The sequence below is a fragment of the Patiria miniata genome, unplaced genomic scaffold, assembly GCF_015706575.1.
Source record: "Patiria miniata isolate m_02_andy unplaced genomic scaffold, ASM1570657v1 HiC_scaffold_3, whole genome shotgun sequence".
Taxonomy (NCBI): domain Eukaryota; kingdom Metazoa; phylum Echinodermata; class Asteroidea; order Valvatida; family Asterinidae; genus Patiria; species Patiria miniata.
The window spans coordinates 15,792,231-15,804,742 of NW_024037069.1; the positions used below are offsets into that span (position 1 = coordinate 15,792,231).

Sequence of the window (12,512 nt, forward strand, 5' to 3'; positions counted from 1 at the left end):
ATGACTTCCTGTGTCCAGGAAATAATTGGTTTCTATCAGATATTTTTGAACTTCCGTCATGGTAGCTCAACACATCCCATCAAAATATTTCTTTGGATGACTAAATAAAGGGAAAAGTTCAACAGCGGGGAAACGTACAAAAATAACAAATCATGGCGTCGTCTGACCAAACAGTTTTTCATTTCCTCCCCTTTTTGTGTTTTTTCATTGGACACATTTTTGGAATGTTTTCGTGCGTCCAGGAAATAATTGGTTTCTATGAGATATTGTTGAACTTCAGTCGTGGTAACTCAACCGGACAAAACACATCCCATTGTTTTGTTTGGTGACCAAATAAAAGAAAAAGTTCAACTGCAAGGAAATCTACGAAACTTAACAGATCATAGCATCAGCTGACCCAATTTCTCTTTCTGTCGTCTTTTCCATTTTGTTGGGTCTAATGGGGCACATTTTGAGGTAGCTTGGTTTTTTTGGGGTCAAAATGTCTGTCCTCAGAAGTCGGCAGAAAAAGGGACTAAGGCTATGATGTCATTTGCTATTTTGGGAATTAAAAATTTGACCAGAGATTAAACCTGTATGTTTACAGTACATGTACGAAACCACAAAATAAGCCCTTTTATTGAGAGTCACGGGTGGCGTGCTTCATTCATGGGTATGACAAATGACTGCAGTTATTTATGACTACCCAGTACATGTACATAACTTGGCTATACATGATAGGAGCCACACAAATTTCAGATAGATGTTGATTGAATTGTTTGTCTTCAATTTAATATGTTTCATGCAGTGTGTTGTTTTTAGCGAACCGGATAGGCACTTCCTGCCTTATCTTGGCATTATCTACCCCCTCAACAAAAAAACCTCCAAAGAAACACATACCCATATGCCTCGCAATCCTCCAATTGAATAAACTGTGCAACTTACAAGGCAAACTATCTTTGGCTACTTTCCTGGGATATCAGGTACACTACCGTTTGCACAGATTTTCTTCAGAAAAACCAGTAGGTGACAAGCGAATGAACTCTTGACATGTATCTGTTGACTCTATGATACCACTTGACTCATGTACAGCTAAATATATCAGTATTTATTGAGTTATGTAATAGGAGTGTGCATCCATATCATAAGCCGAGTCAGTGATACACGTACATGTACATTTATCAATACACATAATTCACATCATCCGAGGCCCTACACATTTTCCAGTTGGTACTTATGAGGGAAAGCACCCTGGCCATAGTCAGTGCAAATAATTGACTCAAGAAATGCAAATTTCTGGTTTTATGTGCATAGGTGTGGTATTTGGATGTTGTTAACATGTTAGCATTTCATGTGAGTAGTTGGGACTGTGAATATACATGTACAGTGTACACACTTTGGTAAATTAAGAACAAGGAAAATATACTGTTAGAATATAAGGGTAGCATAAGAAGTAGAATATTACATTGTGATGAGCATATTCATTTGGATTGCCATGATCTAACACTGAATGTGGTACAACACTGGAAATGGTACATCAGCCATGAAACCACAAATACCCATGGGTCATTCTATAAATTTGGGGTCCACTTTTTTTCCCGTCCCTGTCTGACATCTATGATTGTATAATTCTGATGCACTCCTTAATGCAGTCATCCTCCAAGAGTGATTATGAATAGCAAACTACCTACCCAACAAATAAACAATCATTTGAAGTCATTATTAATGATGCTTGAATGGCAAATTACAAAGTACCAAGGTAACAGGGACCGGAAAAATGTCACACTTTGGACCCCAAATTTATAGAATGAATTTTTTTGGCAGAGGTGCATAAAGTATGAACCGAGCATTTGGTTGCACTTTTCGCGGAGCCAAATTATCTGTCTGTCACCACATGTCTCCTCATGAAAACAGCGAGGATTTGTCGGACAAATGATAAACTACTAGCCAGGCCCGGTGGCCCACCATAACATCTTCCCTGGAAGGTGGGTGATGTTACCCATTGTCTGCGCCCGCCCAGGCTACACTCCCAGCGACATATCCCAGTGTGTGACTCACGCCTGTTCACCACCAAACGCGGGGCAGACCCCCCTTCCCCGGAGGTTCCCCAATCAATAAAAAATCTGCTCTGTTTGTCAGTGATGGTATACCGTACGGCTGCTCACCCCAGGGCGACGAAAATCACGCTGGCTGCCTACAGACAATCATGTCAGAACCTCATCTTTTTCTGTAGCAGGATTCCCAATCTGTGTAATTATATCACACTTGCCTTTGTTGTTGACAGATCGGGATGGAGGTTGAGCAGTTCTGACATCTCGCTGATTCTTTTTTTTTTTTTTTAAATGAGTGGGCGTGAGCGTATTTGGACATTGCGGCGGTTTATTTATAAATTGTGGGATGATAATGGCGATATCGTCGGCATTTTTGGGAAATTGGCGCGGCGTAGATCTGAGGGACAAATTGAACATTGAACAGGAATCACAATTAGGCATGACAGTCATGCAGCGACACCGAGGAAATCTAGTAAAAAAAACTGAGAGTAGGCCATATGTTATTTAATGTACAAAAGACCATTTCCCCCCTTCTTTTTACAGGCGGAATAAGAATTGTTTTAAGAACTTTCTTTGTTTACAGCAACAATGAAGGCACAAAGAAATGACCAAAAAATATCTACCTACGCATAGGGGTAATTGTGTAAATGTAGGGTGTTACATATTTCCTGTTCCTGTCACGGTTACCTCGGAACTTTGTAATTTGCCAATCAAGTATCATTAAAGCTGTAGTCCAGCATTTGCAACCATCCGAAAAAATAACTGGCGTATTATTGTTGAAAAACATACTTGGTTGAAAGATAGTAAGTGGACTAAACTCCCTGTGAAATGATTCTTTCTGGCACGCTGTCATTTTGAAGTGATCAACGAAAGAAGGCCTTTCCAACGGTGCGTCTTCAGACGCACCGTAGGAAAATTTAAATTAGTAGTTCGTTTCGTTATTCGGCGCAGCGCGCGCAAGCATTTGCACGACGCACAGGCGCACGCAGTTGCTATAATTCGTTGGATCAGTGCGCGACATTGCGTATAGCTGCAATTAAAAACAATTCAAAACATGATTCAGCAACTTTTGATTTGAAATTAAGATCCTAGAATGCTGTTTTTCTCGGAATATACAGCTGAAGCTGAGCTGAAACTTTATCAGGTTAGTTGTTCAGTATTCTTCATTAGATTTTGAACGCTTTTGTTGCTTCAAACGAACAAAATGCACAAATTACAAATGATGGACTATATCTTTAAGAATGACATCAAATGATATTTCATTTGTCGAGTCAGTAGTTTGTAATTCATAATCACTCTCGGAGGACTGCATTAAAGGGAATATATAACATTTGCAAACATCAAAAAACAAAACTACCAAATTATTATGAAATACCGGTACCTTACTGGACTGTTAGTGAAAGACAGTCTAAAGCAACCAGTAAAATTATGGCACCCGGTGTGCTGACATTTTCAAGAAAAGTGGTATTTCTGTATCAATTTCCAACGCTGGTCGGCTGACCAGCGTTGGAAAAAAACTGGGGTTTTTTCCTACTACTGCCCCCAATTTACCATATATTTAGTTAGTCCGCATTTTGCTTGCAATCAATTACACACCTACATGTATGGACAGGTACAATACAGGTAGTGGGGTCAGGGAACCAGACTACAAGAACGTGATTGTTTTTCTTGGTTTTTCCAGCATCTAGGAACACAAAACTTCAAACAAGTCAGTGTAACAATATTTGCTATAAAATGCTTACCCCCCAAATCCATCCTGAAAATTACAGCAAAAACAAATGATGTATATTTATATTCCCTTTAAAAGGAGTGCATCAGAATGATAAAATCAGAAGTGTGAGCTGTAACAGGGACGGGGAAAAAGTGGACTTCAAATTTATAGAATGACCATATCCCTGTAGAACACAATTGTACACACCTCAAGATGGCTTCCATACAAAGGCTCCATTGATTGAACTCGTCGTTTATATTTTTGTTTATAAAATAGTTTATTATTTTGAAATTTCTTGCCATCTGTTTTCCTTTTATCCGAAGAAACCACATCAAGCTTGTACATTGTGTTTCTGCTCTGTCAGTGGACCATCCTTTTTTCAGAATTCAGGATTAATTTCGGTAATTGAACCTGTCCACTTCCCAATTTGGCACACCATATTGTGCAACCCAAGACACGGGTGTGAACACATAATGAGGATTAATTTACCGAAAATATGACGCAGGTCTGTGGTGTATCCGTTCTGTGGACAGCTAGGTTGGCTCTAAATGATGTGAATCTGTCATTTTCTGCATAGTTTATGGTAATGCGACAATCTGTCAGTGTGCCCACTGGACTGACTGTATTGATTATACTTAATAGTTACATTAAGTTGTACAGTACTTTTTCAAGTTCAAACGCCGTAAAAAATATGTGTACAGTATATGGGCAATTCCACGGTTACTCACGTTACATTTTTGATGTACTTATGAGTTTCTTTGGGCTAATTACCTTACTGAAAAGGTTTAATAGCTGTTATCCCCATGGTAGATAGAGTAGACCTAGACCTACCTAAGCACCAAAGATGACATCCAGAAAAATGTGTTATGTATGATAAACAAGATACACAAAATCGGTTACTCACGTTACGAAAATTTAACATGAGTAACCGTGGAATTCCCCATGTATGGTACATGTACCAGTACTTGTAATTTCAGAACAAGAGTGTACTGAATGTTCCAGACATTTATACCGGTAGCCCAATCCTCATTGTTTGTCTTCCCCGACCCCAACAACTGACGACCTTTGTGCACTAATGTTGTGCAAACCTGACCAGAAACCGAAACTGATCTGACCCGAAACCGACTTTGGGTCAGGTCGCGTTGGTTAATCCATCTTGTGAAAAACCTAAAATCAACCGAAATTAACGGAAAACTTTCTTTAGTTAAATGGAATAATTTTCAATCTTCTTTTCAAAATCTGGCCCACATCAGTTGTGTTCCTTAAAAAAAAAAGAGAAAAAAAAAGAAAGCACCCACTTTCCCAAGACATCAACTCTAACTTGACAATGGTCAGACGAATCTCTTTTTGATCCAGTCGGGGAGGATTATTATGGGTGACTCACCCAGCATGGGGATATCATTACAAGATTAGTGGTGTCCGAGTTAAGGTATTAACTGCTAATTCCTGGACCAGAAGACAACAGGATTACAGACATTAGGAGGTTAAACTCTACCGACAGTCATATGAAATGAGTTGTGGTAGATGTGCATGGTGTACTGGGATACTTACATGTAAGACAATGGACTTGTGTTTTGGCAAAGTCATCCCACGTGTATTTTTGGATGAGGGCGGGGTTGTAAAATTGCAATTTGTTACACTAACTGCAAACGATGGTAGAAAGAGGAAAGAGCACTCATTCTTCCGAGGGCTTGAAATTAACCCTTCAAAAATAATACACTGGTGCTTAAACACAAGACTTTTTTTTGGGGGGGGGGGAGGCATTGATGGGTAAGGTGGCTAAAACAGTCCATCCAGCAGACCTGTTTAATTAGCTACATGTACATGTACATGAATATTAGAAAACAAAATTTGAAATTTCCTGTTATGAGATAACGTTCCACATCATTGCAAAACGCAGTTTGTTTCTGACCTCAGTTTGTGCATAGGAGGCCTTTGATCTTGGAATGTGTTGACTTTATTACCTTAGCCAGTGCCCCCCCCCCTTCTCTCCCCCCTCTCCCTCCCCCCCCTCTCTCCCCCCCCTCTCCCTCCCCCCTCTCCCTCCCCCTCCCCCCTCCCCCCCCCCCATATAAAAAAGTCTGCGACCTACCACAGGAATCAGTATTCTTGCATTTACAATCAATATAAGAAATATGATGCACTTTTTTTTTTAACATGTACATGTAGTACTTTGATTACCAAATTTTACTCGCAAAACGAAGGCAGCAGGGTGCATTTTGAATCAGTAGGCTACTACAGTACCACCCCCCCCCCAACACCTACATGTACCATCATTTTTCTGCCTATATACATTGTTGTACATAGTCTTGTTGTGAGTGTTTGATTTCTCTTCAGCAGTTCAGCAGAAACACACAAAAGTTGAGGGGATTACATCAAGGATTCTTTATTTCAGCCAACAATTGAGTTCTTTGTAGCATGTGTTTGTCTACAAAACTACAACGTAGTCAGACTCTGTATTGTTACCTTCATTGATATGAGATCAATGACATTCAACCTTCAACCATGCTTCAACTGATCTTTTCTCTTGCCCCTCAGGGTGTTATTATAATGAACTCAACTTCCCCCTACACCATGCAGCGACCCAGTGCTTTTACATATGGGACTGGATGTGTCCACTGTTTGTGTGGGTGGATTCCAAAGAGGGATGATTAGTCATGCAGTGTACATGTACATGTACTGCCGGCTGCCGGTATCTTGGCAGTGGTGGGTTGTGGTCATTCATTCAGTGGTGCGTGAGCCTGCAGTCGGCTGTCACAGAATACTTCTTATTTGCCGGTACTGTCCTGAGTGATTTAGTTCTCATGTGGAGACAGTTTCCTTCAATTTCTGTTCGTTACTGAACGTCTACATTCAGACTAACCCTCTTTCTTGAACGTCAGCACATTTTGTTCTCTGGTGTCGCCAGCATCTCTCATGCCATGGATTATTAATACCATACACATTTTATTCATGTTATGGAATATATACGCATTGTGTCGGGACTTCAGCTTTTGTGAACTGTTTACGGCAAATCATCTGGTAACGGACATTACTTTTGACGGGAGACATTTAAGCATTAATGCAGGTAATGTTGTTTACTACGCTTTCATTTCTATGACAGGATGATGATTGAATTGTCATGCCAGTTCTTTTTGAAATCAGGGTCCCACTTCTTTCATGTATTTTTTTTGCACCTGTAGTTTTGGCATGATTACTATTGATCTACAGCAAACTGGAGTAATGAGAAAATTGTGTTCTGTTGTTGAATGATCTATTCATTTCAACTTGAAATACATGTACGTTCAGTTTGAGTGTACATGCACTTGTGCATAAGCACACATATATCATGTTATACAGCTTGCGATCACCATGATCACTTGGGATCAGTTGGTGGTATAGACCTTATGCATTAAAGGCGGAGTTGGAGGGCAATTGTTTTTGCATGATTTGATAGGCATGAGTAAACCGTACATGTACATTAATTTACCAAAAGACACCCTCTGCGATATCCGCAATGCATTGCCAGGCGCGCTGTTCTCTTTTGCTTTATTTTACATAAAACTTCATAAAACTTTACATTTTTGTGCACTCAACTAGATTTCTTCAAATCTGTGGGTATTTTAACACCGTAATCGGAACTGCATTTCTCGACCTAGTCTTTGCACAAGATTCCTCCACCCCTCCCCATTCCATAAATCTGTACCATCCTCCCTACACTACACCTGATTAACCACAATTAAGAGATTCCTCCCCGAGTGTTTAGTAGTGGCTTGATGGTGACTCACTCGTTAATCCACCTTATTAAGCCCCATGCCCGGCGGCATACATGTACATGTATGTTGCCCAACAACGTTCAGATGTGTACATGATGTATGTATGTACTGGTACATGAATACAATTAGCTTATCTCTAGCGTACTGATTGCAGTTCAGATATTGGTATGGACAATTATGCATTTCATGATGGTTTACACAAGCTTGAGTTTACAGATTAGTTCCTAAAGCCGTATATGTACCGGTACATTTGAGCAGTCTCTGGTACAAACATGTCGGTACGTACACTTGTACATTTTCCTATGTTTAGCCTATAGCACATACAATATCAGTAGTACATGTATATGCATGGCATTTGTACATACTATTAAATTTCTTTCCCTGGAAGTCGCCAAACAATATTAGCACCAGTTTTGAGGTGGCGCCACATCTGCGCGCATGCCGCATGGGTTCTTAAAGACGAGACGCGTGCAAAATTTGTTAACCCTATATTGGTCGTGGAGCCAGGAGTGCGTGTGTACTACCTGAGCGCGACTCGCTCGAGCCTGGTGCCACTGCAGAAAAGTCATACAGTATCATTGTTAAGATATCATATCACACATTGCTAATATATCAGCTCTTATCCATAATAGATGAACTGACACTGTGCTGAAATTACAATTTCACAACTCCTCTATGCTGCGTGCGTGTACATGTATAATGTAGGGAACAGTACATCGTACCCGGTAGGTTCAGATATCCATCCAACTGTTACATGTACATGTACCGGTACACATACAATGTACAAGGCACAAACGCATGAAATCAAATCTTGAGAAATATTTAACCCAAAAAGAATTTTATTGGGCACTACATGTATGAGCCTTACTGAACCCCCCTTTTCCACCTTGCTGAAAACAGCCGCACATTTATACAGATATCAGTTACTAAATATCAGAATGGGGTTTATAATATTTGCCAGACTATTTATCCTTGAGATTATTGCATCCAAAGGTCGGTGGAATATGATAAATTTCTGTGTAATTCTATAGACTGGTGAATATACTGTATGATGTAGGCCAGAGGCCTACCGGTACATATAATACAGACATGCTCATACAATTAGGCCTTAACAGCAAATTCATCAAATGCAGGCAAAAGTGATTTTTTTTTTCGTAAAATTAAAAAAAAGGAAAAAACGCAGGCATGCAACTTTTCCTCGGTTCAACTGATTCCCTCGTTTTACACTTCCAACTTGTGCCATTGCAAATTGGAAAACACTCTATAAAGTCTAGTAACGCTTGGAAATTCATCGTTGTTTTGGTTAATACTCCAGTTGCATGTCTGAAAAAGGTGGGCCCAAACGGATGACAGTTTACACAGACGGATATATATTCAGGGGCACGTCTGCGTGTACATTCAGATTCCAAGCAATAATAATTATTGAAAATATCACTTCCTGCTTATATTTGTACATTGCCAGTCACACATGAGTTCACAAACAGGTTTTTTTTTTTTTTAAATACAAAGTGCATTGTCAATATACAGTACACTTCTGTACCAGTACATTCCCTCTAATGTTTTCACTATAGACGGGGAATTTCCCTGTCTGTAGGGAAAACATTCATCCAAATTACAGTCATTTTTTAAAGGTAGTTTATGCTTCAAGATAAACCACACATCAAAGTAGCCTCCTAATTTTTTATCCAAAGGGAGTTTCTGCCACAAACATTTTTTTTAAATTGAATGCAAGGATTTTTTTTTCGTTGCGCTTAAATCACCTCATTGTCTGGTTATTCAAAGCCTTGGGTCAATTGTTCAATTTATTTACATTTTGACTTAAAATTTTTCTATACATCCGGAACCAAGCCCGGATATTTGCCCTGTTGACTACAGTTCTGTCTGAGTGTGATATTCTCCATCACAAGAGGCAAATAGGAGCATTTGCATTTGTCCTAAAAGTAACCTTCCAAATTATTATCAAAAAGGCTTCTTGTATTAAACACGTCCTTGAAATTATTCTGTCTGGCTTGCTGTCATTTGGAAGAAATCAAGAAATATAGGTGATATCTACCGGTACGATCAGGCAATTGACTGATTTTTGGAATAAAGAGTTATAATGACGAAATCGTGTTTCGTGATCGAAAGGCTGTGCTTGATTTGGTTCTCACTGTTTTCTCGAACGTGTAAGTTCCACTGAAACATCAACAGGTTACGTTTTGAACATTCTTCTTTGGATTTTGAGTGGTGTTGTAATGGGAAACGAACAAAATGCATGAAAAGCCAATGATCCTATATGCCTTTAAAAAGTTTCAGTCTTGGAACCGGGTACAGAGGAGTCTGTTTTAATTTTCTGTATTTTTTTCTCACCTACATTTACTTGAATCCAATTCTGAGACAAGTATTGTACCGGCATTTAATGAAACCTTAGTTATAGAGTATGAGAATTTCTTCTCTTTCATCTCCCATCTTTTGTTTTCTTTACATTTTCGAAGAATCCTGTTAAGAAATTGAAACCGACCACACTGTGGTCTGGGGTTGCCGCAACAGGCGAATCTGACACCGAAATGTCTGTATTTTTTCCCCATGGGCATGCGGCGGAAACCAATATAATAAATCATACAGCGTTATTGATTTATCACAGCATCTGCACTCTAGACAGATTGCAAAGGCCCTTTTGCCTGTTAGTTTCTGTTGCATTACAGTTGTGTCCAATCAAAGTTAATTTGGCTAGGGGCATGAGTGGAACGGAAAAGGAACTGAGTTTTCTTTTACTTAAAGGGAAAATACAACATTTGCAAACATTAAAAAATAAAACTACCAAATCATTTTGAAATACCTTGCTGGACTGTTAGTGAATGACAGTGTAAAGCATCCTGTAAAATCATGGCACCTGGTATACTGTCATTTTCAAGAAAATTGGTATTTTTGTATCAATTTCCAACGCTGATCGGCCGATCAGCGTTGGAAAAACTGGCTTTTTTTCAAATACTGGCCCCAATTGACCATCGCACTTGTTTGCAATCGATTACACACCAATGAACGGGTACAAGCCAGCTAGACTGGTTCCCTGACCTTACAATTCCCCAATGTATGTAAACTGCTCTGTTTCTTCTTATATGGAGTCAGGGAACCAGACTACAGGAAAATGATTGTTTTTCTTGGTTTTTATAGCATTTTCGAACCCAAAACCTCAAAAAAGTCTGTGTACATGTAACTATATTTGCTATATATTTCCAACCCCCCAATTCCATCCATTTCTGAAAATTACAGCAAAAGCAAATGATGTATATTCCCTTTAAGATTACCCCCCAGCAAAACGTAAGAGCAACAGGCCTATTCCAGACAAATTGAAATGGAATAATCACTGTTGGCAACTGATTCTTTACTTTAAATTGAGTTGGAAATTTACATACATGTTATGCTACATATTTTTGGAGTTACATGCAGCATTTCAAACGGCTACATTGTGTAATGTGCATAATATCTAATGGCTTGATGATCAGTTCTTATTAGAACTGCTTCATTATTTTATATTTGGTACACTATGTGGTTTCCATCAGATTTTGTCCAAAAAGTACCTTATAATAGTAGTCATAAGAATGGATTATATTCATATGGTATTAATTCACTAAATCGATACCAAACCGTACACTCACTCATAACTCAAAACCCCAAAACTTGCATCCTACACTAACACTAACCCCTGAGATATTTGTTTACTACCACCCACTCAAACTTATGAATCATTGTTTTCGATCGCCTTGCTGATGAAAAAAGGAAAAGAGAGAAAGTAAAAGATGAAATCCAACCACTTAAGACACCACAGTAGTTGACCTCCTGGTCTCTGTGTACACTCACCAGACCCATTTAAGCCTGTGGATACATTCCTGACGAGTGACACACATTTCTTGGAGGTGTTTTACAAAGCACTCCAGATGCACCGCTTAGTCTGGACGGCCAGAGTGTACCTGCGGGGCCGGCTGGCGAGTTTGTGCAAATAGAAATGTGGACGGGAGACAGGTTTAGTGGTGTATTTTTGGTAGGAGGGTCGGAAAGATGAAAGAAAACCGGCAGAACTGTTGAGGGTTGTAAAGGCAAACAGGTCGGCAAATCGGCTGTGGATGAAAAGTAGATTTGCACTCGGTCTAGAATTGATCAAATGCACTATGTGCCACTGAGTGATGCATCGTTTCATTGAGTGCTTTTATTTTGAGTTCAAGTATTTAACCATTAGTTGTAAAAGTAAATTTGTTCTCTGGCATAAGTAAAGGTACAAGGACGTGAGTAGATCTACAAGTACCGGTACATGTATTCTGTACAGAAGCATGCTTATTATAGGTATCATATATGTACAGTGCATAGAGTGTATGTCTGCAAGTACATTGTATGTTGTGCATTTACATGAAGTGTGTGTATTCCATGTACATCAAATAAATTGTGGGTACTTTGATTTGGAGAGGATGCATTGAAGAACATGAGTATATTGGGATCTGGGACTTCAGGATGGAATAAAAAAAAATTACAAGACCATCTCAAGTCAGATCACAAGCTATTCAAATGAACTGGGACAAAGGCATTCCCTTGCGACCAGACTTGAGAGTTGACTTGTGATTTTTTATGATGGAGAAACCGGAAGCGAGCAGAGACAGCGGAATTGGGAGGCTACATGTTCATGGGCAACCATGCAATCACTGCTCCACAGGTTAATGAATTTGCCGTCGGACAACCCTCCTGGACTCCTCCTCCATAGAACAGAGGCAGTTTGCATGCACTGCCTGATGACGAGAGTCGGCCGATTTGCATCCTGTACCGGTATGCATCGGTGGGAGTTATCACCCTCCCCTCTATGTGAATGCGGAGACACACAGACGGCCAACCATATACTTGACGACCGCCCCCTGTACTCTCCTCCAAACAGCCAAATTGGACTTGAGTCCCTTCAGCCACCTTCAAGAAGATGGCTGACAAATGGTTGCCCTAATATATGAGCAACTATTCGAAAGAAGTAGTATTTTGATAGACTTGTGATGGACT

At 39.6% G+C, this 12,512-nt stretch overlaps 1 protein-coding gene across 6 annotated transcripts in view; it reads left to right on the top strand.

Annotated features, from left to right (window-relative positions):
• Positions 1-12,512, top strand: part of LOC119736891 (FERM domain-containing protein 4A-like) — a 92,276-nt gene that overhangs the window by 54,469 nt on the left and 25,295 nt on the right. Inside the window, exon 1 of one of the 6 annotated variants that reach the window (XM_038210912.1) lies at positions 6,326-6,519. The exons of 4 other annotated variants lie outside the window; for them this stretch is intronic. In XM_038210912.1, the coding sequence (XP_038066840.1) occupies positions 6,341-6,519 (179 nt within the window). In that variant the 5' untranslated portion in view covers positions 6,326-6,340. Of the gene's footprint in view, positions 1-6,325; positions 6,809-12,512 lie in introns of those variants that run through there. One more of the 6 variants, XM_038210913.1, reaches the window with a different exon arrangement.